This window comes from Tachyglossus aculeatus, chromosome 17 (genome assembly GCF_015852505.1).
Source record: "Tachyglossus aculeatus isolate mTacAcu1 chromosome 17, mTacAcu1.pri, whole genome shotgun sequence".
In the NCBI taxonomy this organism is placed as follows: Eukaryota; Metazoa; Chordata; class Mammalia; order Monotremata; family Tachyglossidae; genus Tachyglossus; species Tachyglossus aculeatus.
Window position 1 is genome coordinate 291,839 of NC_052082.1, and position 27,521 is coordinate 319,359.

The 27,521-nt window shown below is 50.5% G+C and overlaps 2 protein-coding genes across 2 annotated transcripts in view; one reads left to right on the forward strand and one right to left on the reverse strand.

The window, feature by feature from the left end:
• The window catches only part of GTF2E2 (general transcription factor IIE subunit 2), a 49,055-nt gene extending 33,013 nt beyond the window's left edge, over positions 1-16,042 (forward strand). The window contains exons 4-8 of the mRNA XM_038758923.1: positions 2,048-2,155; positions 4,117-4,299; positions 8,716-8,809; positions 13,961-14,076; positions 15,494-16,042. Coding sequence (XP_038614851.1) covers positions 2,048-2,155; positions 4,117-4,299; positions 8,716-8,809; positions 13,961-14,076; positions 15,494-15,613 — 621 coding nt within the window. The 3' untranslated portion in view covers positions 15,614-16,042. The remainder of the gene's footprint in view (positions 1-2,047; positions 2,156-4,116; positions 4,300-8,715; positions 8,810-13,960; positions 14,077-15,493) is intronic.
• Positions 16,043-21,740: 5,698 nt separating this feature from the next.
• Positions 21,741-27,521, reverse strand: part of RBPMS (RNA binding protein, mRNA processing factor) — a 103,257-nt gene continuing 97,476 nt past the window's right edge. The window contains exons 7-8 of the mRNA XM_038759442.1: positions 24,733-24,802; positions 21,741-21,830 (exon numbers count right to left, since the gene is read on the reverse strand). Coding sequence (XP_038615370.1) covers positions 24,740-24,802 — 63 coding nt within the window. The 3' untranslated portion in view covers positions 21,741-21,830; positions 24,733-24,739. The remainder of the gene's footprint in view (positions 21,831-24,732; positions 24,803-27,521) is intronic.

Below are 27,521 nucleotides of genomic sequence, written 5' to 3' on the forward strand. Positions count from 1 at the left end.
TTACCATGTGCAAAGCACTGTTCTAAGCGCTGGGATAGATACAAGGTTATCAGATTGTCCAACATGGGGCTCACGGTCTTAGTCCCCATTTTACAGATGAGGTAACTGAGGCACAGAGAAGTTAAGTGACTTGCCCAAAGTCACACAACCGACAAGTGGTGGAGCCGGGATTTGAACCCATGACCTCTGACTCCAAAACCCGGGCTTTTTCCACTAAGCCACGCTGCTTCTCTTAACAGATGCCACAGTTATGATGATTAGAAGGCACTCCTGGTGAAAGCAGTCAGAGGACAGAAGGAAGGCCAGCGGCATGCAGTCAATCCCCTGACTAGTCCGTCTAGTCAGTGAGATCCTTGTGGGCAGGGATCGTGTCCACCTCCTCTGTAGTACTGGACTCTCCCAAGCTCTTAGTCCCGTGCCTTGCAGTGCCTTGCAAACAGTAAGTGCTGAATAAATACCGCTGTTGGATTGATGGGCACCGCTCCTGGCCCTGGCCCCCAGGCCAAGGCTCTGTCTCCTCCTTGAGTGTTCAGAACACCAGCTTCCTGAGGGCAGGGGCCTGATGCTCTCCCAAGCAAGAGCACTGTTCCCTCCAAAAGAAGACTCTGCGACGGCCAGGCCTCTCATGACCCCGCAGGAAAGCAGCAAGCAATTTGTTAGGAGGGGTTTCTGCATGCTTTGCAAAGGCTGATTCCAAGTCCCCCACGAAGGATCCCAAACTGCTTTCTTTGGGAAGAGTTTTTTCTCTTCTTTTAGGGAAAGACGTTCTTGTCAGTTTTTTGTCTCCACATGTCAGTCCCCTACCCTCCACAAGAGAAGTAGTTGTGCTGCCAAGTGCTGCAGCCCGAGTGTTTGTGTTGCCAAGAAGCCCTTCAGAAACCAGGAGTGCCCAATAGAAAAATGGCTGTGGCAGCAAGAATCTTTTAACCTGGAGGAGGTGCAGCAGAAAGAGCTTGCCTCCATTCCTGCATAGAATGGTGAAGAGAAATCAAGGGGCCGAATAGGATCTCCTCCTCCAGAAAAGGCAATGGATGTGTTAAGCCAAGAGGAGCTGTGTAGAAAGTTGAAGAACTAAACCACTGAGGGAGTCTGCATTTACATGTTATGCTGAGATTCATTTCTCCATACATCATTTACTGGCTGCACAGTTCTGACATCAAAGAGGACTAACCCCCTCCCAGGAGAAGCCCTATAGATGTTTTAATCATCTGTAGGAAATTGCTCCTGGAGTTTCAACTTGCAGCCAACGGCAGACCATCCTCAGGGTGATTAGGTAGTTCAGGGCATTAGTTAGCTGAGCCCTGGTGTAAAATTGTGTGAAAATTCTCAAGCTTGTTATGCCCCTTACCCTTTCTTCACAAGTCTGCAAGCCATGATTGTCCTAACCACCACCACCACCACAGTGGTCCTGGTTGCATGTTTGCTGGGGGGCACAGTACCTTCTGCAGTGCCAGGGACTCAGGGAACAGATCACAGCCAGAAGCCAAGTTCCCACCCTCTGGGAATTTCAAGTCTCAAGTCACTAAGTTACCTCAAGATCCCCGAAGCATACTCCCTTCTCAAAATCCGTGCCCAATAAGATGGCATTTATTATAGCAACCTTGAGGGTGATGCTCTGGGAGACCACACTAGCCTGGAAGCTCACTGGGACAGGGATATTGCCTCCCAACTGATTGGTACTCTCCCAAAATTTAGTAGAGTGCTCTGCACCCCATAGGTGCTCAATAAATATCACCGTTTGATTGATTGATTGATTTCCTGTTTTGGGTGACTGCTGCTGATGGCCAGATGCAGCCTGGGTGAGGCCCAAGGGCGTGCCCTCTCTCTCTCTCTCTTTCTCTCTCTTTCTCTCTCTCCCAATATCACTCTTCAGTGAAGTTGCCTTGGAAAATTAAAGCAGTTTTGTATCATGTCCAGATTTGACTTTTACTTCTCGCTTTTCCTTGGACGCTGGTGAATTATATTGAATCGAGGTTCTCATAGTCCAGGCAGCATGGTGTTGGAACGGTCAGCCTATGGTAACTGGCTCTCTGGGCTCTCCCAACAGACACGGCACCAGCGGGGAGACACACACCCACTAACTCTAGAAGAAATTTTGGATGAAACCCAGCATTTAGATATTGGACTCAAGCAGAAGCAATGGCTAATGTCTGAGGTACGGATAATAGACATATATTTTTAAAAAATAGCACATCAATATGCGCAACTCAATTCAGATTGCTTTTTGGTAAACAAAACGTTTTGTTTCTCTTTTAAACATATTTTCCTGGAGAAGAAATGTTGCTGTACTTTTGTAGATTCTCTGTTGAAAAAGTGCATTTTGAAGACCTTTTCATCTTTAAAGTGAAATACAGAAAAGTAGTAACGTGTATGTGTCTATCACATGTTTAATATTAGATGACTTTAAAAGTTAGAGGGAATGTAAAACTTAAGTAACTCTCCTGAAGAAATGGATTGCCACAGGAACTAGAAAGCTGAAAGGATGGGTGGTCATTGTTCTGGACTGTTAGATGTTGGGTTCTGGCTTGGCTTGAATGAATGAACAAGTATATTGAAAGAATTAATGGAAGTGTTTCAGAAAGGGAAGTGAGAAGAGTAGAGAGGCCACACTGCACATGCAATCGTGGTGCTAATTGAAAGCAAACTGAAAATTTTCCCACATCTGCCTCACATTTTTAAAACGTTGCATTCCTGGTACTATATAAATGCCCCCACTCCATTATATAAGCAGATGAAATACTGTTGTTCTTACACTACGTAATGAAAGAACAGACCATCTGTAGAAAGTGGATGCGTAAGCCTCTTGATCTAGACTGAGAGGTGGCTTTAAAAACCCAGCAGACTTAGTTTTTGGTGCTGGATTCCTGAGACCAAATGTCAAATTATGAAAGGCAGAAATTCAACCCACTTTTTCCTAAGGGGAGGAAACACCTCCCATCTATTTAGGGCAATAAAGAGTCGATAGATCGGGGGCCCACATTGCCACAATCTTGGTTTCCCTGACCACCTAGAATTTCTTAGCCATCCATAGCTAGTTTTTTTTATGATGATTGTTATTTTTATTATTTCAATTCCATTGTCCCTCCACTCCTTTCTTCTTGCGGTGTTTCTTCTCTTTCTCATTTCAGGGTCAGGCTGGCAGCTGCAGAAGAAACTAGATAGGGTTGCTCTTTCTTCCAGAGCTGTCTTCCCTCTGGCCACCACCGGTGCCCAGAAGCCCAGAGTAGAAACGAGAGAGTCAGTAGTTCCTGCAGTCCTGCTTAGTTTCAGCCACTGGCTTGGTATGCAGGCCCCTGGCCTGTTTCAGGTTCCTCCTCAGCTGCTGGGCCCAGTGATGCCATGTGGTGGCAGAGGGAGACTGACTCCCAACTGACTCCCGACGGGTTCATCCCTTTGTCACGTTAATAAATAAATAAATAAATAATGGCGTTTATTAAGCGCTTATTATGTGCAAAGCACTGTTCTAAGTGCTGGGGAGGTTACAAAGTGATCAGGTTGTCCCACGTGGGCTCACAATATTAATCCCCATTTTACAGATGAGGTAACTGAGGCACAGAGAAGTTAAGTAACTTGCCCAAAGTCACACAGCTAATTGGTGGAGCCTGGATTTGAACCCTTGACCTCTGACTCCGAAGCCCATGCTCTTTCCACTGAGCCACGCTGCTTCTCTATGAGAGAGAGCACTCCTCTTGTTCCTCCTCTTCCTTCTCCTCCTCCTCCTTCTCCTCCTCAGTCAGGGAGGGTGAGGAAGTGTCTGGTGTCCCACTGTTAATTCTTATTTATAACTATTTTTCCCCCACCTCCTACCACTGTGGTCTTACAAAAAATCAGTGGGTTCAGCTTTCTCCAAGCAGTGGTTTGGAAACAGCCAGAGAATTGTGTGGTGGCAAAAGCAGCATGACCATAGAACAAATCCCTCCGCTAAACACTGAGCACCGGGTGGGCAGCTTGGCCAGAGAGAGAGGTCTAGGGCCCGGGTCGTCTGGAGCGCCACAGGGACCCGTTGCCCCAAGCCCCGGGCTGGACGTCGGCCAGCCTGTCAAGTGGTGATTGCTATTACACTAATTCGTCATACTGAAACACTTTAAAAATGTGGAACCTTTGTTGCTTTTGCAGGCTCTAGTCAACAACCCCAAAATCGAGGTTGTAGATGGGAAGTATGCATTCAAACCCAAGTATAACTTGAAAGATAAGAAGGCCTTACTTAGGCTTTTAGATAAGCATGACCAACGAGGCTTAGGAGGAATCCTGTTAGAAGACATAGAGGAAGGACTGCCCAACGCACAGAAAGCCATAAAGGTAATGCTTCCCCCTTAGAAAAAAAAATTACTCAATGTCTGAATCACCTGCTTTGTATGTTTGAGATCAATTTTGTCTTTTACCTCTGTAGACAGAGATCTTTGTGGCGTCTCACTATGGATTTTACATTGGCATCTTTCAAAGTTTAGAGGAATCCCAGCCACTGTTAGTACACCCATCACTTGCTGTTCTTTGAGCGTTCAGGCCAATGAGAAGCAGCCTGGCCTAGTGGAATGAGTACAGGCCTGGGAGTCAGAGGACCTGGGTTCTAATCCTGACTCTACCAATTGCCTGTGTGTTACCTTGGGCAAGTTGCTTCACTTCTCTGTGGCTCAGTTCTCCTGTTCTCCCTCTTTCTTAGTCTGTGAGCCCTATGCGGGACAGGGACTGTGTCCAACCTAATGCACTTGTATCTACCCCAGCACTTAGAACAGTGTTTGACACAGAGTAAGCGCTTAACAAATACCACTAAAAAATGCGTTACCTGCCTTACATCGTAATAAGCCCTGGAGTGGCAGGGGCCCTATCATGAATTAATCCTTTGAAGTCTTTCTCAAAGCGCTGGCCCACTGGGGTTCAACCACCTGATCTGTAAAGTTCCAAGGAGGGTTTGCTGGGTGTGACATTTGTTAATAAGTGCTTGCTATGTCCCAAGCACTGTACGAAATAATCAGGTTGGTCACCAACCCTGTCTCACAAGGGGCTCACAATCTAAGTGGGAGGCAAGACTGGTATTTAACTCCCATTTTACAGTTGAGGAAACTGAGGCACAGAGAAGTTAAGTGGTTTGCTAAAGGTCTCATGGCAGGCAAGTGGATTAGAACCAAGCCCCTCTGATTTCCAGGTCCTCGCTCTTTCCACTAGGCCACACCGCTCCTCGGTGTGGCCGGTGAATGAAATGTACCTCGTTCGTTACTTCACCGCTGTGCATTCAGGAAAGTTTATCATAAAGACACGCAGCTTCAGTGCTTCAAGGAATGATTTCTGAGGGTTAACTCTCAAGGCTGTGGGGATCACAATTTGTAAGGCAAATTGTAGGCTTTGAAACAAAAATTCTACTGGAAGGCAGCAATCATGTCTTCTAATTCTGCTGTAGTCTGCAGGTGCTTAGTGCAGATGGAAGTTTCCTGTTGGAACAGAGTTTCCAAATTCCCTAACACCATTCTATACAAAACATGCATTATGGGAGAACTATAGTGGAAAATTAAGGCATTAGGAAACCTTAGAAAGAATACAGCATTTTAATAGATACAAGCTGTTTCCCCAAAAGTGTGTGAAATTAAGCAGTCTCGATTTAATTCTAAAGTGAATTCCAACTCTTGAATTTCTGGGGAAGGACAGTCAATCTATCAACTTCCATTTGAGGACGATAAGCCCTCCTCTCCCTTTGATTAAACTTAAGCAAAACGGGCAGAATTCTCTGTCGATTCACCAAGCTTCTCTTCTGTGAATACCAGATCCCTCTGGCTTCTTTCCAAGCTCCAGATGGCCTCAAACCTTGCGTCTGGGACAGTAATGATTGTGGTGACCATAAAACGCTGGGATAGATACGAGATCATCAGATCGGCCTCAGTCTGTGTTCCTCAAGGGACTTACAGACCAAGTAGGAGGGAGAAGTACTTGCAAGTAGCAGGTACTGAATCCCCACCTTACAGATGAGGAAACTGAGGTAGAGAGAAGCTAAGTTTGTTGCCCATGATCCCACTGCAGGCAGGCAAGTGGCAGAGCCGGCATAAGAACCCAGGTCCTCTGAATCCAAGGCCCGGGCTCTTCCCATGCTGGGGTTTTACTTAGTTGGAGGAGCCCCCTTCACTCACTCAATCGTATTGTGCGCTTACTGTGTGCAGAGCACTGTACGAAGCGCTTGGGAAGTACAAGCTGGCAACATGGAGAGACGGTCGCTACCCAACAACGGGCTCACAGTCTAGAAGGGGGAGACAAGTAACAAAACAAAACAAAACATGTGGACAGGTGTCAGTACCAGCCTCCCTTCTGTTTGAAACAGGCAGAGGTTTGGGGGCTTGGGAAGTTAGGGAAAGGATTGTCCCTTGGTAGGTGATTGGCAATCGAGTGCCCTTGCCATTTGTGCCAAACACAAGTTCTGATGCCAAGGAGCCGGGGCAGGGTCTCTGCGGGACCTGTGCCAGCCTGTGCCCCTGGCCTGCCTGTGCCCATCTGTTTGTCATCCTCTGAGGTGAAAGTTTTCATAGTGTTTGAACGCGGCAACCTGGACAACGGGCAGGGCCCAAGAGACCTATCTGTCCTTGTGGAGCTTGGAAGAGGTCTATTTTCTGACTCATTAATTTACTTCACACCCTATTCAGTAGCTCAGCCTCCGGGGAATGACTGTTTTTCCAATCTGTCGGTTTATGTAGTCTTAGCCTTCCGGGCACCACACTGAGTAGAAAGGGGAGCTGTTAAAGAGTCAGGCCGTGGTTATTTGCAAAGCTCTAGAGAAGCTTCAGGGAGTCATTAATAGAATCCATCTTGGCTGCAAATTCCACTGCTTGGAAACGGGAGCCAGTTGGAGCCTTTCTCCCAATTCGCATTCTGTATTCCTCTCTCTGACTGACTCCTCTCTATACATTCCCCAAATACCAGTACTTAAGGATTTCTATTTTACTAAAAATACTCTTCATTTACAACACTGGTAGAAGTTAGAAATATTGCAAATTACCAACATGTTCAGTGAAGAGAGCAGACTAGTTTGCTAAGTGGTTTGGCAGCAATATCGTTGTTCAGATGTTTGGGCACCAATGCTAACTTTGTCTCTTTAGGATAGTAATAGTAGTAATAGTAAAACAAGGGCATGCTGCGCTTTCACACACAGATTTAGAGGCTTCCTCACTGAGTAGCTGCTAGTCTTTTAGCTGGTGGGTAGGGACCAAACCTACCAACTCTCCCAAGTGCTTAATGTAGTGCTCTGCACATAGTAGACACTGAATAAAGTCCACTGATTGATTGATTGAATGGATTTTGGAAAAGTAACCTCAGCCAGATGTCTGAGGAAGTGGAGCTGACCCCAATTCCTTGAGGAAGGTGGGTCACGGATCCCATGCCCGACTTGTGCCTCTTGCTTCGGTCATACTTTCCCAAGCTCTTAGTTCAGGGCTCTGCAGCTAATGGGCACTCAGTAAATACCATTACTCCCTTGAAGTGTATCTTGCATCTACCTTGTATCTAGCCCAGTGCTTAGAACAGTGCTTGGCACATAGTAAGCGCTTAACAAATACTATTATTATTATTATTATAATTAAAGAAATCTCCAGAACCCTCTGCTGGTCAGCTGGAGTCAGGAGGACCTTGTCCCATTGCCTCTGGTCAATCAATCAATCAATCGTATTTATTGAGCGCTTACTGTGTGCAGAGCACTGTACTAAGCGCTTGGGAAGTACAAGTTGGCAACATATAGAGACAGTCCCTACCCGACAGTGGGTCATTACTGCTTCCTTCCTCAGCACACGGCACTTGCTTCTGAACGTTCATGGGACCACGAACCCGGCCTGTGCTTCGTACAGTTCCCACCACCCCATTGAGGAGTGCCCCCGTGCTTCCCAGGCTCTACTGGGACTGAGTCCAGGCAGCTGAGCTTGTATCTGTTCCAGTGTTTTGGCCCATAGTAAGCGCTTTACAAATGCCCTCATGATTATGCCCCAAGACGACTTATGAAGTCCCGCAGGCAGGTGAAAGAAATTGTAGAATTTATCTGGTGTTTATGAGGGTAATGATAATAATAATTGTGGTATTTGTTAAGTGCTTATTGTGTGGTTGGCACTGAACTAGGAGCTGGGGTGGATACAAGCAAATCAGATTGGACAGAGTCCCTGTCCCACACGGGGCTCACAGTCTCAATCCCCATTTTACAGATGAGGGAACTGAGGCCCAGGGAAGTGAAGTGACTTGCCCACAGTCACCTAGCAGACAAGTGGCAGAGCTGGGATTAGACCCCGCAACCTTCTGATTTCCAGGCCCGTGCTCTATTCACTTCATAGCAGTAGTAATAGCAGTAGTTGCAGTAATAATAAATAAAGAAATAAAACAATGGCACTTGAGCGCTTACTATGTGCCAAGCACTGGGGTAGATACAAGTTAACCAGGCTAGTAGTAGCAATCGTAGTCACAATAATAGCAGCAGTAGAAGTAATAATAAAAATTATTATTAATAATAATAAAAATGGTAATTGTGGTATTTGTTAAGCACTTACTATGTGCCAGGCAGTGCTCCAAGCACCAGGATGGACACAGGCAAATTGGGGTGGAGGGTAGATCTTAGGTCGAGAACTGATTGAGTCTTAGCACCTGTCCTGTTCCAGCTACCCTTTCTTCCCATTTCAAGGGGTGCCGGCCACAGACACGGGAGTGCTGGTTGTATAAGGTGGCCGCTGGCTGACCTTTCTGTGTCTTTTTGAATTTAAGGCTCTAGGGGACCAGATCATCTTTGTTACTCGCCCAGATAAGAAGAAAATCCTTTTCTTCAATGACAAGAACTGTCAGTTTACAGTGGATGAAGGTGAGAAATTGATTGCCTGTAGTAGAGAGTGCTTCTCAAATGCAGTCAATCAGCTGGGACCAAACGCCAGTCTTGGTCACGTGTTTTGGTAAATGCTATCGGGGAATTGGGAAGCACCCGTCGAGTCAGGCCTGCCAGTCAGAATTCCGCACACTGAGGGGTTGGAAGAAACAGTGTGTGCGTATGCGGCGGCGGCCGCTCTACAACACAAGTTTTCGGGAGCGCGGTTCTTCAGGAGCAGAGCCCCCAACCCCGCACGTGAACCTCTTTAGGACCTTAAGTTATAGAGTTTCTCTCAGTTTGCAGAGAAAGTGATTTCCGAGATTAGTGACGGAGTCCTTGTAAAGCAACAGTGGCAGCTTGGCCGTCTAACAAAACAGTCCCTTGTTTTCCAGCAAATAGTGTATGTTACCTGAAATGCCAGTGTTTACATTGCCTCACTGTGACAGTTCACAAGTATTTGTAGGATTATTCCTTGTAGACAAAAACAAATGTTGAAAGACTGAAATTTACTTCATGGTGTCAGAAGTATAACAGTCTGTGTCCCTATCATGTTCTCTAACTGAGAAAATGATCAGAAAATGAAAGAAAGCCCCGTGAAGAGTATCAAAACCAAGGTAGCCAGGAAGCCGCAGGAAGCTCTGAAGAGTCATTGCCTTCATTCACCTCCCACTTCATTGAGCAAAAAAGGCCAAACTTTTTCATGTGTTTGTGACATGAGTTTTCAGGAGCTGAGGATTCATTTTTGGATAAGACCACGAGTGGTATCTATCAATTTTCAGTCTTTGTCATTGGAATCCATGGCTTTTTTTTGAGTCCTTAGTCAAGTTCCACAAAGAACGAAAAAACCTTGAGTGCAGAAACAGAGTTGGTGGATTCGTGGCATTGTCTTCCTTCCTTCCTTTGCTTTTAACTTTGTTTCTTTAGCCGGGTTCTGCCAGAACAGCATTAGTGGCGGTGACCAGTTGCCCCAAGCCAGTTCTGTAGCTAGGAATCGGCCCCAGGCCCATCTAGTCCATGGCTCCAAAGATCCATTCCCACTCTCTGAAATCCCCTCTGTTTCCCTCGCTGTCTTCCCTCCCCGCTCCGGTCCCTGCCTTCCCTTCCCTTCTCTCCTCCCCTCCCCCTTCCTCCTCACCATTGTCTCTTTTCCCGTTTCCATCTCCTCTGCCTCCTCTCTTCCTTCTGTCTTCTTCCTGTGTCTGGACCTGTCTCCCTGTAGCTGTAAACCCACAATCAATGGTTAAGTTTAGGGACCCCCCCACCACCACAGCTTGGCTTTTGGCTGCAGGAGGCAGCATTGCATAATGTTTGAAAAGCTCCAGAAGTGGTTTGGGGTGGAAGGCGTAGATTGGTAGGAGGCTGAGAGAACCTCTCCGGACCGGACCGGGGACCAGGGACCAGGGCAGCAGCAGTATTTCCCTGGATAAATTTGGGCCGCACCCAGAGTTGACAAGATCAAATCCCTACTCCCAGGTTGTTTTGAGTCATGGTATGCAGATCCACCAGAGGGTTTTTCGACTGAAACGCATTCTGACCACTTAAGTGCTGAAGGAATGACCTGAGGTCTGGGCTGTGTTCAGAATGCTGATGAGGAGAAAGCTCTGAGGACTGGTAACTAGTCAGATTCCTCTGGGAACTCAATTGATGGTTCCATAGGAAGTTGTCAGGAAAGGCCACTTTTCATATACCCCGCTTTAGGCTTGGAAATAAGCCCTGAGGTGTGTCAGATTCCCAAAGGCCCTCAGTGAAACAAGTGAAGTTGGCATTCCGTACTCTCCTGGTGTGGGAAGGCCCATCTTTGGGAGTGACCGATTCTTTTCCAAATGGAAAATACCACATGCTGCATTGATTTGGCTAGGATATGTGGTGAATTTGCAGTTCAACATTCTACTCCTTCCTATTCTTGGACTCCAGCTCCGAGCAATGGCCTATTGCGATCATTTTTTTATTGAAAAAGTGGGCAGTCCATTTGGATTTCTTTGGAAGGCACCCATTTAAATAAAAATATTTTCCCCCATAAAACGATTAACAACCTGGTGGGGTTGCTGGTAGTAGTAGTAGTAGTAGTAGTAGTAGTAGTAGTAGTAGTTGTAGTAGTAGTAGTAGTAGTAGTAGTAGTAGTAGTAGTAGTAGTAGTAGTAGTAGTAATTATTGCGGTGATGTTAGTATCACCTTTCCTGGACTAGAGTCCTGGCCTGTGGGCCCCGTCCAGTACCTGAGCTGTCTGTACGGGCACTACTTTCTCAGGGCCCAGTAAGGGGTAGAAAAATCAGCTATTTAGGGGTTCCCACTCAGGGGTCCGTCCCCCCCGCAAATCTCTCCCTCCCATCCCCTGGTCACTTAAGCACTTCTGTGCCATCTAAGCCTGAAGTGCCCTGGAGCCCGTTGGCCTGGACCTGCCTCCCTCCCCTGCTGCTCCCCTCTATGTGGAATTTATTCTAGGGTCTGTCTCTCCTGCCAGGTTGTGAACTCCCTGAAGGCAGGAATCATGCGTGTTTAGTCATTGTTTTACAGTCTCCTAAGGCTCAGTACAGTGTTCTACACACCCAGAGGTAATCGGTCCCTAGTGTTGATTGATTGGCCTTCCCACTTTAAGGTATCAATAACCAGGGGTGTCTGCTGCTGGGCCTGGCTTCCAATCCTCCTCCAATCAATCAGTCAATCATATTTATGGAGCGCTTACTGTGTGCAGAGCACTGTACTAAGCGCTTAATCAATCAAGGATATTTAGTGCTTACTGTGTGTGCAGAGCACTGGACTAAGCACGTGGCTAGTAGGAAGTTCAGATCAGAGAGCTACCCAAGTGGCACTTGGTCTCAGAGCCCCCGGCATCTCAGCCTGCTGTTTCCTGAGCCAAGGGCCGCCACCCAACCCAACCACTTGGAACTGAAATCAGTCATTTTTTTAGTTGCTGGGAACAGAAACCTGGGAGAACAGATGCTTTCAGCACAGTACAAAGCTCAGCGTTGACATGCCTGGTCCACTGACCCTGCCTGGCTCTGGGGTTCTGGTATCGCTCTCTGGAAAGCTTTGGTGGGATTTACAGTTGAGTGGGGCCCCGCTGATACTCTGATCTCACCGGGTTGGCTTCATTACCTGCAGGAAGGGTTCGACCGGAGCAGATTTCTTTAAGGGCCTCTGAGCCCTGAGCTGCTGTGGCGGCTTTACACCTGACGACGCCTGTTCTCGAAGGTGGAAAAGCAAACCTAGTCCTGCCCCAAAGTGGGTAGGTACATATGGTTTTATTTAGTTTGTGAAGTGAAGTCCTACTGAGACTGTGAGCCCTGTGCCAGACAGGGACTGTGTCTGACCTAATTAACTTGTACCTAGAACAGTGTTTGACACACAGTAAGTGCTTAACAAATACCATTAGAAAAAAAAAAAGAAAATGAAGTTGCTGACAGCGTCTGCCTGAGATGGCGGCCACGGCCAGGGAGGAGGTGGGATCGTACCAGGCACTGGCCTGATAACGGCATTCCGAGGAGTGAGGGAACTCAAGGAGGGAAGCCGAGCACGCACACGTACCGTGAATCACCGCTGTCGGGACCGAAATGTCACTGGCCACTCCTGCTGGCTCACTCAGGGCTCTGAGGCTTTTCCCCCTGGAATGGGTGGAGGATTTAGAAGTGCGTTTACCTCTCTAGTGGTGTCTCGTAATACATTGGTGGAAAAGACAGTGAAGTTTTAGGGAATGAGTAGGAGGCCGACAGTGGCAAAAAGTCAATCCGCAAACTGATTCATCCGCCTGGTGGTAGATGAACTGGGCCATTTTACATTCAAGGTGGACTTTCTCTTTTAATCCCCCTTTGCAGTTGGAGGGTGCAGGACACACTGATGACACCAGCTCCTTGGAGGAAATTGTAGGCTGGCCAGTGCATGGCTTTTGTCAATTTTAACTTCAGATGGTGGATGGTCAGTGAAAGTGCAAAGTAAGATAGTGCACCTGTAAGACACCATCACGTTTTGACCTCTCCCTTGCACTGCCCTTCAAGCTCTCGGGGTGGGAGGAAGGAGATAATTATTTTCCCCTTTTCTGCTCTCTTTCTTTACCTTCTCTAGTTTCCCTAGCCAAAGTGTCTGAACACCTACTCAATCAATCAGTATTTTTTGCGCACTTGCCATGTGCTTTCTACAAGGTTACTCAGGCCAGTGCCCTTAATGCCTTTCACCCCCCTTCAGCTTCCCAACCGTTCAAGTTTATTATACTTAAACAGTAATAATGTAATAACATGCATCATCATTATGATTATGCATGTGACTACATAAAAGCAAGTAGACATTTGGAAAAAGGAACCCATTTATCTGTTGAGAGGTCAGTGGCAGTGAATTGGAGTACAATCCAATTCCGTGTTTTGTTTCACCTGAGTTTTCAGATATTCATTACTGATTTATCCAAGAGAGTTTTACTAATAAAAGCCACCTTGTGAGGTGTTGAGAAGCTATTACACTCTGCCTTTAACACCCTCCGTAAATCCAGGTATTCAAGACGTAGTGGGTGGTAACCATTTTTGGTCAAACAATTTAATCTAATTTGCTGTTTCATGAAGACCCAGTCAGCCTCTGGGACTTACACCACATAATGTTTTCTGGGACTTTCAATCCCAGTGAACGTCTGGCCACCATTTTGTTGTTTTCTTCCTCCATTTGGCCCATATTTGCCCACAGTGGGGCTGCGTTTCTTCTGTTCCCCATGCTGCCGGCCAATTGATTTCCCTACCGATGACATGGCTTGACCATTTGAACGGCAGCATCCTCTCAAGACTTAATAGTAATAGTTATGGTATTTGTTAAGCGCTTACAATGTGCCTAGCACAGTTCTAAGTGTTGGGTTGGTTACAAGGTAATCAGGTTGTCCCATGTGGGGCTCAACAGTCTTAGTCCCCATTTTACAGATGAGGCAACTGAGGCACAGAGAAGTTAAGTGGCTTGCCCAAGGTCACACAGCAGAATAGTGGTGGAGCCAGGATTAGAACCCACGTCCTGTGCCTCCCAAGGCCATGCTCTTTCCACTAAGCCACGCTGCTTCTTTGCTTCTCTGAGGATCCCTCATTTGTTGTGTTCATTTTTACTAGGGCCTAATGTCTGAGACACCCCCTTTTGGGTGCTTTGCCAAGTTAAAAGTCAATGGCTTCTTTCTTGCCGCTGCAGAATTTCAGAAACTTTGGAGGAGCATTCCTGTAGATTCCATGGATGAGGAGAAAATTGAAGAGTATCTGAAGCGCCAGGGTATTTCCTCCATGCAGGAATCCGGACCAAAGAAAATGGTACGGGGCTGTCATTGCCTTCGAGAGAGGCTCAAACTGCTTTCTGCCTTTCCCTGGTGGGGGCTCACCATCAGAGAGGGCTGGGGGGCGGGGGGGAGGAACAGAAGCTGGAAGGGAGGGAGGGAGGGAGGAAGGATGGAGGTCTTACAGAGGAGGAAGCTGAGGGCACCCAGCAGCAAGCCACTGGCAGAGCTGGAATCAGGATTGGGGGCTCCTGACTCCTGTCCCAGGCTCTTTCCACGAGGCGGCCGTGATGCCTCTCTCTCCCTCAAGCCTGTCCTTTTTTAAGTAAACTTTTTAAAAAAATCAAGCTTGGAGACTGGTCCCCTTTCAGTGGATGGAATCAAAAAAGTGCTTAGTATGGCGTTCTTCACACAGTAAGCGCTCAGTAAATCCAATTGAATGAAGTGCAATTGAATGAAGTAAAAGTCCGAGCTGGAGTGGGGCTCAGGACCTTGTGAGCAGCGGTGGAGCGGAAGCTCCTTTAAGGATGGGGAAGATGTTGTTTCCCTTCATTTGCACTTACCTCGGCACTTAGTAAAGAGCAGTGCCCTCAGGAGGTGCCCGCTAACTAACTCTGTGTGTCCCGGTTACTAACCCCCGGGGGAAATGCAGTGGGAGCTGGGGGCTGAAGAGAATGTAGTCATGGAAGCAGCCAAACAGGAGCATTTTCTGTGGTAAGCACTGGGACGGGGTCCCCAGAAGCAGAGGGAGGGACTTGAACTTCCCTGAGCTAAGGAACTTCAGCTGGAGAGAGCTGACCGTTGTAGCTTTCGCCATTGAATAACACGCCCGATTCTCTCCGAAAGCTCCGTTCCGATCCGGTCCCTGTTTGTTTCAGGCCTTGGGGGCCTGGTGGGTCCTATTGGTTGCATTGTTGGGGATCTCCTCAGTGTGACTTTTTCCCTGCCATTTCTGTGCCAAAGGGGCCTGCCTGATGGTACCCCAGTAAGAACCCAGAAGGGGAAGGGGCAATCTCACAGGACAGTTTTCCCCAGCAAATGAAGAACTAATTATGAGATTAAGGCAGACTTCTCCAGCAGAGCTGACAGCCTCAACTCACTGGGGGATCTGTCGGGATTGGCATCTTAATTGAGTCTCTCTGGGATGCCTTCTGGCTGTTGGTGTGTTGGGCTTGGCCGTTTCATTAAGCGCTCATTCATTCAATCGTATTTATTCAATCGTATTTATTGAGCGCTTACTGTGTGCAGAGCACTGTACTAAGCGCTCACTGGCTGCTAAGTGAGCCCTGGGCCCAGGACTGGGGTCAGCTTAAACCTAGCAGGCTGTACCCCAGTCCCCAGCCCCTACGAGGCTCGCAGTCGAGGGTTCGGCCCTCGCTGTCGCATCGTCGGTGGCTGTGACTCTGGAGCTGGGGCCGGGCCAGGTCCACTAGCCTGTTTCCCTTTTTTTGTAGGCGCCCATCCAGAGAAGGAAGAAGCCTGCCTCACAGAAGAAAAGGAAGTTCAAGACACACAACGACCATCTGGCTGGAGTGCTGCAGGATTACTCGGACGTGATCCCGGGCAAGCAGTGACTGGCAGGGTGTCGTGAGGATTAGTTGGGGGAAGGGATGTCATGACAGTGTGGAGGAGGGTGGCGGGCCACCGCCCCCCTTCCTCTCCCCACTCCCTTCTTGGTGTGAGAGGTAGCAATTCAGAGTACCTGAACAAGTGTGAGCAGGCTCCCACCCAGAGAGTGATTTGAATGGAGTGGGCAGATGGGAATGGGGCTCTGTGGCTTGGTGATGAGCGAGATGCATCCCCTGCTCACCTTTCGATTTCTGCTGAGCAGGAGAGGCCCCGAGCAAGGCCAGGCCCCAGCCAACCCATTCGGCTTCTGGAGGGTCCCCCCGGCCTTTCTCCTCTTAGTACTTTAGAGCAAGTTTGCAAGGAAGAGTTGAAGGCACTGTTGATTTTATCTATTCCAAAAACCGTATTTATAATAAAACAACAGTAGAAGCATTTCTAAGGGGTTTGTCAGTGCGGTTATTTTTCCCCGGTTTGAACATCAGTAACTGACAGTAGTTCCAGCAAGGGAGTGGGTCACTTAGGGATTGGTGCTGTGTCCTGATGCCCCAGGAAAGGCCGATCAATGTCCTGCGTTGGTTCCGTTGGTAAACTTGTTACGGGCAGAGAACGTGTCCACTAATTCTGTTGTATTGTACTCTCCCGAGTGCTTAGTGCAGTGCTCTGCACATATTCATTACCATTGATTGATTGGTACTCCTTGACCCATAGAGAGTAGACCAGATGACGCCTCTGCCTGGGAGAGGTCTAAGGTTGAGTCAGGCAAGAGACATTGAAGAGACCATTTAAGTGTATGGCTGAGAGAGTTCTAAAGAGTTGACTGCACTGTCTGGACTGATAAACTCAGGGTTCGAGGGGAGAGGAGCCTCCAGGGTGTCTGTAGTGCCCTATAGCCTTCATCATATTCCCTGCCCCTCCACTCACCCAGCCCAGCAAGGGCACTGGTATCAGTCTCAGCCTCCTCCTCCTCCTCCTGCTGCTCCTTCAGGTTGCCTATTGAGCGAGGCTCTCCAAACCCTCCGTCCACACCCCAGCTCCATAGCCCGCGCCCTACCTCTCCTGTCCCGAGACCCAGACCCCATCGCCGACAGTCTGGTCATTGAGCGGGTGATGGGTCCGAGCTGTCGGACCCGGTCGGACCCAGCCGTGCTCTCGGACCCAGGCTTCAGAGCCTGGTGCTGCTGAAGTTGGAAATGTGAGACCGAGAGAGTGTGAGGGACGCTCCCCTGATCCTTCTAACTGGGGGGCAAAATCCAACCCCTCCACCATACAAGCATTCATACTTCCTCTCCCTCTGGTTCTCCTGAGGTGAGTGGTGTGGAGTGACTGAATGATTTTCTCCTCACCCACCTCGGGTCCCTGATGCGTGGGCATGGTTGAATGAGGAAGGAGGTAGATGGCAGCCCGACCCAAGATGCACTAGAGAAGCAGTGTGGCTTAATGGAAAGAGCACAGGCTTGGGACTCAGAGGTTGTGGGTTCTAATTCCGGCTCTGCAACTTAGCTGTGTGACTTTGGGCAAGTCACTTCTCTGTGCCTCAGTTACCTCATCTGTAAAATGGGGATTAAGACTGTGAGCCCAATTTGGGATGACCTGATAAACTTGCATCTCCCCCAGTGCTTAGAACAGTGCTTGGCACTAGTGAGCACTTAACAAATACCATTATTATTATTATCATTATTATTATTATTATTATTATTTTTGTTCATTCTCAGATCTATCCTCTGGCTTGAGGCTTTGAGGGAGCAAGTGCGGTGGCTGAGCCAGATAAAGGGATACAGAGAGAGCCTGGGCTGCAGCTGGCTGCTGCTGTCTTCCAGTCAGTGCAGTCAGGTGGTGGTGGAGCAGCAGGGACCGAGAGCCAGAGTGGGCAGCCCGCAGCCCACTACATGGGGCTCCTGCTAATGGAGAGAGTGAGGCCAGCACAGCCCGGTACTCCAGTTCTGGGGCTAGAATTTCTGCTTCTACTGCCATGACTGGGCAGGAAAGGAGCCCTCCCATCCACCCAGCTGAGAGTGGCCCAAATCCCAACCGGACCTTCTGGGGCTTGGGGTCCTTCGGCGCCCACCACCCACCTAGATGCCAACATTCCACTGGTGCTGCGGTGGAAGGTGCAATGGATCTGTAGTGCTGTGTGGTTTGCTGGGAGGTGCGGTGGTGCTGTGTGGGGTGGTAATGCTGGGCATTTTCCCCCCGCCTTCCATCCTTCTGCTGACAGCACCCATATGTGTGCTTTGGCAGTCAGAGCGAGAAAACAGGAGGGCAGAGCTTCTCCACAATGCTAATGCCTCAGCAAACTGGTGTTCTGGTCTAACGTTTCCTTTGCAACAAGTCCCCTTGGACAGATTAGGGCAACCGCTGCCGTTTCCGGCTCGGATTAGAGACGGTCTGGCCCAGCCCAGCTCGGCCCGACTTGGCCCCCTTCCTCCTGTCCTTCCTCCTGGCTGCCAGGTGGAGGGTGGGGGGTTGGGGGGACACTTACTATAAGCATAACTCACTTGTTACATCCGGTGCCCAATCGGGACTGGAGGGGGCAGGAACCCAAAACCTGGGGCCACAACCACTTGAGCTTCCAGCCACCCCCCACCCCCCCCGCCTTCCTAGAGGCCCCAGGGACCTCGAGGGTGACCCCAGGCTGGCCTCCCCTTCCTAGAGGAGGGGGAGGGGGAGGATAAGGAGGAGGGCAGCAAGGGCCAGAACCTTACCTTCCTGTCAGGGTCTTCCTAGCCCCCTCGGCCTGGGTCGGATAAGTCCGTGACCTCGCACTCTGGGTGTTGTGTTGTGTTTGCCACTGGCTTCTCGAGCAAAGGAACTTGGCAGAGCACCAGCCCAACAGCTAGAATACTCATGACTTTATTTTTTAAAATGACAATAGAAAAGTACCTTTAGACATGCCAAGAAAGTACAATAGACAACGTGGCTGCACCTCTCGGTTCCCGGGGAGGAAATGAGCACACCCAGCCAGCCTCCGGTGGGCCGACCCACCCCTGGAGCCTCCGGTGGGACCGACCCACCCCGGGATCCTCTGGCGGGCCCCTTGGCCTTCCGGTCACCTTCCCTGCTGTCAAGCCGCTGCATAGCTCTTCCCTCTGCAGCTTGCCTCCCTCTGCCTCCTGCTTTAGCCGGCGGGGCTCGTGGCCTGGAAAATCTCTCCCAATCACCTGGGTTTCCGCGCATGCAAAGTGGAAATCCTAGAGCACAAGTGTGAACAAGTCTAGGAGGGAAATGGTGAACACCCCTAGCCACACCAATCCACAAGCCAAGCTCTTCCGTCCAGACACAATTCACGGTCTCAAATGGGGAATTTTGAAAACATGGGGCAGCAGCCACACTGCCCCCAACACCGGGAGGAAGGGGCGAGAGGCCCCGTGACTGCTGTCACAGTAATTTCCTGCAGAGGTGCCAGGCCAGAGTGCCTCGCTGCTTAAATAACTGACCTGGGTTGGCATACAATAAGGCATTTGTCAAACCATTTGATAATGGTTTGGACCACCTTCCGGGCTCCATGCCGCTGGAGATTCGGCAAATGGCAGCAGCGGCGACAGCACCAGCGGGCCACAGTAGCTCATCTGAGAGATGCCTGTGTTGGCCCAACCCGCTCCCTAGGAACAGGTTCTGTCGTGAAGGCCAAGGTTCAGAGGTGAGCCAGCTGCGGGCCACTGTGGGTCCAGCCACCGCAGCCAAGGCGGCCGCCCCCCGGCAGAGCGAGTCTCGCAGCCTCCCTTTCACCCGAGGCACTCTGGGCCCGGCCGGGAGAGGCTGACTTGCCCGGCCCAGCCCTGGTGGTAGGGCTGGTAGCCCTTTGCCAGATGTACCTGGCCCCAGGGAGACTGTTCACAACTGGCTCCGGGAAGTTTCCAAACACACTATAGCTCTGATTTGTTCCTGGGAAAGCTGGCCGGGCCTGCAGGGAACAGCCACTGAGTTAGCCTTAGTCGGGTGTGGATTGTCTTGCATGGACACCCCATTAAAATTGGGAATACAAATATAATACTGCCAATACACATTGTTCTCTCCCTGACCTGGACACCGCACACTGATTCACCCGAGACCCCAGCCAGGATCATAGATTTCTTTAAACTCAGAATACAGTTCTGTAAAAATCGACAGGACTTCAAAACATGCCCTGAACATGCAAGTATAAGGAAAAAAAAATAAGATTCTTAGTTACAAGCATTCTCGAAAATCAAGCATAAAAACTGTGATCCAACCCAGTGTAAAATCAACCTGTCAAACTTACAATGTTTGGTATAAAAATACTCACTTTCTAGCTTTTCATTGTTTGCTTTGGTATACTGTGTTTGAAAATACTTTCCCAACTGTACAGCAGTGTAAGTCAGACCATGCGTTCACAAGTAACACACTATTCTTTAAAATTATACAGTGTAAAAGAGTAAAACATTTTTATTTATTATTAGACTTTTCTTCTAGAAGATCAGATGTGTGATAGAGGCTGTGGCAAAGTCTTGAAGGGATGCAAACCAGGAGAGGGTTTTTCAAACCTACAAAGGGACGTGAAGACTGTTAGTTTCTCCCCCTTCCTCTCCTCCCCCCTCCCCAGTCCTCCCCTGTCCTCCCGGCTCTCCCCTTTCAAAAATGACTTGGCTGACGAGGAAGAGATTTGCAAAAAGAGGGGACTCTTCCATTTCAGCATTTTCTCACCAGCTGGTGGGATCCAGGCACCCTGTAAGGGGCTCCCTGAGCCAGGAACAGGGCGCTGGCTCTGAGGGTGATGGCTGAGCCCCCTGTCTGGCTGTCCCGCCTCCTCCACTCCCCACAGGTCGGCCTTTCTGTCTGCTGTCTCTCTGTCCAGCCACCTTTCTGTCTGTCTGGCCGGCTGTCCGCCTGCCTGCCCGCCTGTCTGCTGTTGGACTGTTCAGCCAGCCACTTTCCTCTCTGTCTGGGTGGCTGCCTTGCTGTCTGTCTGTCTGCCGAGCCTCCTGCCAGATGGGTAGTGTGAGAGGGGCATCTCCCTTTGGTTTTCTCCACTAGGGAAAGCTGGTTGCTGCCACCTGATTCCCTCCCAGAAAAGAAAGACTCCTGTAGGTGCTGGCCCTCCTGCTCTCAGTCTCCCTGTGAGGCTTGGACCCACAGACTGGGCCGGAGGCCAGAATGTGGCTAGCCCTGCCCCAGGGAAGTCAGATCAAACTCTCAGTGCATGAGCGAGGCCCCTTTGACCCAGCCCCGGACACCAGGAGCACCGGGTGGGGGTTGGTGGTGGGGGGACACTGCTCTAAGTGGGTGGGTCCCCTCCAGGGAAGGGAAGTGGGGTGTCCTGCCTGGGGAGAGCAAAGGACAATAGGGCCTGGCTTCTTCCTCCAGGACAGGGTGGGACTTAAGCCTGTGGAGTCCAAGTTGGGGGGTACCAGGGAGGCTAAGCTGAAGCTGGGAGTCCTACTCGGGAGGAGCAGAGGAAGACTGGGCCTGGCCTCTTCCTCCAGATGAAGGTGGGACTTGGGCCTGTGGAGTCCAGGTTGGGGGGCAGGGTTGGAGATGAGAGTGCCATGCTGCTCAAGGGAAAGCTCACAGGCAGCTGAAATGTGGAACTGGTATCCGAGTGGGGAGGGGAGGGGAGGGGAGGAGAGCTGCCACCGCCACCTTACTTTCTCAGGGTCCCCACTTGCAGCCCGCAGCCGTGGTCCAGCAGGGCAGAGTCTTCTCCTCCTCTGCCTCTCAGCAAGGACCCTGCCCCCTGAGGGATCGAGGGGCTAACATCCTGTCTCCTGCAGCTCTGATTTCCTCTAACCCGAGAGGCAGCCAGCCCCATAACTACCATCGTAGCCTGGGGCCCTTCCTCCTTTGGCTATGATTGCTTGCTCTCACGCTCTCCCCACCACACAATTCTGGAGCTTCCAGGAAGGAGGCCTGGGCTTGGAGCAGCCGGCACCTCCTTCCATCCCTCAGTAACCCTACCTGTAACCTCCCCACCAGCAGGCACCCTGTCCCCATGGCCAGGGAGCAGTATTTGCGGGGTGGAAGGGGAGAGATGGGCAGTCCCAAGTTGTTGGGGCTCAGACTGGCTTCTGCCACCCCAGAAGAAAGCCCCAGTCAGGCAGTCAGTCTGTCCCTCCCGCCCGGATGGAGCCCACTCCCGGGCACACCACCAGCTCAGGACTCACCCACACCCTGCAGCTTGGAGGAGCGGCCTGAGATACTGGGAGCCACCGAGGAGGATGGCATCAACTCCCACAAGACAGATCGTAGCCACCATCACACACCTGGTACCTGGGGAGAAGGCCGGGGGTGGGGGGGGGGGGGGGGGGAGAGGGAGAGAGAGAGAGAGATAGAGTGCCGTTCATTAGAAGTGAACGTATGACCCTCAGCCTGGATTGTAGGCTCTCTGGCCTCGATCTCCTGTAGGCCATCTGACCAGTCAGTGAGGGTTTAACTCTGCCTGGCCTATGACACTTTGAGCCAGGGTCATGAGGACATGGAAGCCTGGTCTCCGGCCTTGTCTGCACATGACTGGGTGCAGGGGGCAGCATTATACGGGGAGGAGAATGTGGAGGTGGGAAATTGGTGCAAAGGAGCAGGGAGATTGAGACTCCCACAGATGGCGTAGTGTTTTCAAGGTGAGAGTGAGCAGGGAGGTTGAGGCTGAGGCCCAGGGGGCAGGGGGGTCTGTCCCGATGCTGTAGCTCTCTCTCCGATCTCAGTGCATCACTTCCCCGGCTGGGTCAGTCTCAGGGACTTCACCGGCTCCTCTGTTTGGGTACTGAGACGGTTGCAACTCCTGCCCCCGCCTCAGCTCCCCGTGAGGCTGGGCGCCATTCTCCCCTCAGCCCGCAGCCCTCAGCTAAAGCAATACAGTCCCCCACTGCCCTCACAAGCACACGAGCCCCTGTTCTCTGGGATCCTGCTTGTGTCCGAAGAGATTGAAGCAGCAAGATGAACTGCCTCTGGCACCTCAAACTCATCGAACCGCCAGAGCCGTCGTTACCAGCCGGAACTGCCCCATGACCTCACCGCCTCATCGCCGCCGCCTCCACCACCCCATTCCCGGAGGACCAGCCACACTGGTTGCTGAGCTTTGTTTGCCTCCATCCACTCCCTCTGCCTCACACTCTCTCTCCTCCCCCTCCCATCTCAGACTCAGTCCACAACTTGCATGAGTGAGCAACACTCCAGAGCAGAAATCAAAGCCCTCCAAGTGACCAAATGTGATTTTGAGGGCAGGTGGACACATACACCCTCCTAAGCCAAAAACCAACTCAAATCCAGCAGGAGTCTGTTGGCCTCAGACAGCCAGAATCGAGGCCTTGTTGTACACTTTTTACCTCAGGCATCCCATAGTAGGAAAGCTATAAGCCGCAGTATCGACTGGGCACCTGCTGGGTGCAGAGAACTTTACTGTGCATACATGGTGTGCAGCGCACTGTACTGGTTGCCCAGTGCATGCAGAGTGCTGAACTGGGTGCCCACTAAGTTCGTTGTGCTGTACAGCACTTGCTGGTACAGTTTTTTTTTGTTTGTTTGCTTTTTTAATGGTATTTGTTAAGCGCTTACTATGTGCCAGGCACTGTACTACGCACTAGAGTAGATACAAGATAATCAGGTTGGATAGAGTCCCTGTCCCACATGGGACTCACAGTCTTCATCCCCATTTTATAGATGAGGCATGTACTGGGCCCTTGAGTGCAGAACAGTGTACTGGGGGCCCACTGTGTTGGGAGCACTGTACTGGGTACCCACTGTGTGCAAAGTTCTGTACCAGGCCCAGAACTTAAAATAAAAGTAATAATATAAAAATAAGTAAAGTAAAAATAAAAATAATAATGGGCACATAAAAGTAAAAGATGTGGCCCCTGCCCTCTGGGGGCTTACAGTCTAAAAGGTTCCAAAAGTTCTGATGCCTCAAATCTAGGAAGAAGTAGAAAGAATTGTTTGCTTGTCACACATTTCTTCTGTGTGACCTTGGGCAAGTCACTTCCCTGTGCCTCAGTTACCTTAACTGTAAAATGGGGATTAATACTGTGAGCCCCATTACTATTCTATTTATTTTATTTTGTTAATATGTTTTGTTTTGTTGTCTGTCTCCCCCTTCTAGACTGTGAGCCCGCTGTTGGGTAGGGACCGCCTCTATATTTTGCCAACTTGTACTTCCCAAGTGCTTAGTACAGTGCTCTGCACACAGTAAGTGCTCAATAAATATGATTGAATGAATGAATGAATGAATGTGGGACAGGGACTGTGTCCAACCCGATTAGCTTGTATCTATCCCAGCGCTTAGAACAGTGCCTGGCACATAGCAACTGCTTTACAAATACCCTCATTAGAAGGGACAGAATCAAGGAAATCTCCTGATTCTTTCAGTCTTTGGAACCACAGGCAGTCCGCCTCACTTTCAACCCAAGCCTGCTGGGGAATTACAATAGTTATTTTCATCTGTAGTTTCTGAGTGAGAAAACGCGTGAAAAAATGTGAGAAAATGTTCATCTCCCCGTGGACAAGCGATTAAATTTCTCTGTGCCTCCGGCCTCTTCCCTCTGACTCTGTCGAAACGCTTGAAACATCATTTGACAGATGCCTCTCCACAACTCCAAACCCTCCGATGGCTTCCCAACTCCCTCCACAGCAAACCGAACTCCAACAACTTCCCTCAAGACTCTCCATACTGCTGCCCAGACTCCATCTCAGCACTCTTCCTCCAGTCCTCCCCAGTTTGCGCTCTTCGGCTCCCAGCGCCCCTGGCACTGGGCCTCTCTCCTGTCTCCACCCCCTCGCTCGTGCTCTGGTCACAGTAGCACGGGCACCGAGCACCCATCGAAAGCAGCGCACTGAACTCAGTGCTTGGGAAGGGAGCTTCTGCTACTAATTCTTAAACACTGGCTAAAAAGCCTGAGGTTCTGGCAGAGACAGCTGGGTTGCATACGATCAGCTCCAACAGTGACAGCCTGTATTCTAATTGCACAGAGAGCCCATGCCCTCGCTGTCCCTAAAGCTTGTGTTTTCACTGTCCAGAGAGCCCATGTCTTCACTCTCCAGACAGCCCATACTGCTCAGGACCCTTGACGTCCCTACCCTAAGAGCCGGTGACCTCACTGTCCAGACAGCCTGTGTCCTCACCATCCAGAGAGCCGTGTGAGGAGAGGAGAGAACAGAAAGATGTAAGGTTATGCACACTTACATAGAATTCAGCAGAACTGACGGGACTTCCAGCCCTGAGAAGCCGCCTCGGATGGAGCGAGCCAGCGCATCTGGAAAGACATGGATCAACAGGACGGTGAGCTTGCCTGGGGGCTGGGTCCCGGGACTGGTGGGCTCTGGTTCAGGGATAGGCCCCGAGATGGAGGGGCTTTGGCTGGGGGATGGGCCTCAGAGTAGGTTCTGACTGGGTTAATTAATTATGGTATTTGTTAAGTGTTAACTAGGTGCCAAGCACTGTTCTAAGTGCTGGGGTAGATACAAGTTAATCAGGTTGGACACAGTCCCTATCCCACATGGGGCTCACAGTCTTAATCCCCATTGTGCAGATGAGGTAACTGAGACCCATTCATTCATTCATTCAATCATATTTATTGAGCGCTTACTGCATGCAGAGCACCGTACTAAACACTTAGAGAAGTGACTTGCCCACGGTCACACAGCAGACATGTGACAGAGGCGGAATTAGAACCCAGTTCCTTCCGACTCCTCCAGGAGGCCTTCCCAGACTGAGCCCCTTCCTTCCTCTCCCCCTCGTCCCTCTCCATCCCCCCATCTTACCTCCTTCCCTTCCCCACAGCACCTGTATATATGTTTGTACATATTTATTACTCTATTTATTTTACTTGTACATATCTATTCTATTTATTTTATTTTGTTAGTATGTTTGGTTTTGTTCTCTGTCTCCTCCTTTTAGACTGTGAGCCCACTGTTGGGTAGGGACTGTCTCTATATGTTGCAAACTTGTACTTCCCAAGTGCTTAGTACAGTGCTCTGCACACAGTAAGCGCTCAATAAATATGATTGATGATGATGATGATGATGACGACTCCCAGGCCTGTGCTCTATCCACTAAGCTATGCTGCTTCTCATTACGGTTATGGTTGTTTTGGGGGTTCAGTTTCCCCACGGGCCTGAGCGGCTAATCCCCAGCCCACATCGCAGCAAAGACTGGCCCCAGACGTTCAGGACACTCCTCCGTGAGCCCGGCCCTTCATCCGGGACCCTCCCTGGCTCAGGCAAGGAGTTGACGGGGGGAGGATCCCAGGGGGCTGGTGGCGTGGGGGTTGCGGGGGAGAGACGGGGCCGGTGGCACGGGTTGGGGGATGCCGGAGGGGAGAGTGCAGGCCCTACGGGGGGGAGTGCACCTTGACATTTTGAAATGCTTACGTGTTTCTTCTAGCTCAGCACCCCAGGCTGGCTCTACAGTCCTGTCACTAGAGGTGCCATGCACCGGTGGGGCGGGGGCAGGCTGCCACCGGGGCTGGGTGTGGGCAGGGGCAGGGCCTGGGCTGGGCAGCATAAAGCCCATCTGGTCACTCAATCAATCAATCAATCAGTCGTATTTATTGAGCACTTACTTTGTGCAGAGCACTGTACTAAGCGCTTGGGAAGTACAAGTGGGCAACATATAGAGGCAGTCCCTACCCAACAGCAGGCTCACAGTCTAGAAGGGGGAGATAGACAACAAAACCAAACATACTAACAAAATAAAATAAATAGAATAGACATGTACAAGTAAAATAAATAGAGTAATAAATATGTACAAACATATATACATATATGCAGGTGCTGTGGGGAAGGGAAGGAAGTAAGACAGTGGAGATGGAGAGGGGGACGAGGGGGAGAGGAAGGAGGGGGCTCAGTCTGGGGAGGCCTCCTAGAGGAGGTGAGCTCTCAGTAGGGCCTTGAAGGGAGGAAGAGAGCTAGCTTGGTGGATGGGCAGAGGGAGGGCATTCCAGGCCAGGGGGAGGACGTGGGCCGGGGGTCCTCACTGTGATCTTGGAGGGGCAGGAGCTAGGAGCCGGGTTACCCAGGTGCCTTCGCCTACAGTAATCATGGTAAGCCTGGCTGTGTGGTGGCCCCTCCTGGAGCTTCTCACACTGTGGCCCCACACTGCGACCCCTCCACATAGCACACACTCCACTATGCCGCACACTGCACCCACATCGTGTTCCCACGCTATGCTCCCACACTGCAATCCTCTTAATGGGTGACTCTCTTTTCTGACTCTCTTAAGCTGTGCCACTCAGACCTCGTTCCTGCCTTGGGACCTACTGAACCTCTTCTCATCCTCTCCACTCCCAGGCTAGGGGCTACCTGAAGGCTCAGAGCCCCGGCCCAATATTCTTGTCTGCACTGGGAATCCACTTGGGATTAATCCCCTCTCTCTGCTCTGGCCCTAGTGCACGGGAGCCCTCAGGCACGAGGCTGACCACTCCCAGGGAAGACGGTCAAGGAGGGTGGCCGGGGGTGACCGGCGCTGGACGGGCCGAGCCACAGCCTCCTGGGACCAGAGAGTGTGGCAGGAATTGCCACTGGACTTTCCCCAGGGCAGGAGAGTGAGGACTGACACAACTGGACCTGCCCCGGGGTGAAAAGAAAGGTAAGATACGCATTCACCTACCTCCCCACGCTTATGGCTTCAGGCATCTGAGTCCGTGAATGCAGTAAGCAAAGAGCACAGCTGGAACCAAGGGGCCAGGGGGAGGGAGGAGCTGCGGAGCCCCTCCGCTGGTGGCCCAGGACCGGGACCCAACAAGACCCACCTCTGGCCGGTGCCGGCAGGCGGGAGGATGGAGGAGGGAGGAGGGCAGATTGACTGTGACTGTACAACTGAGGTCAGTGTTGGGGTGGGGCTGGTGGGGGGAGAGGGGAGTGTGGTCCCTGCACGGCTCAAATACGGTTGAGATGTCAAACCAGGTGTCTCGGGTAGTGGGGGAGGGGAATGGAGAGGAGGAAGGAGAGGTGGCAGGAGGCTGGTTTTTGTGC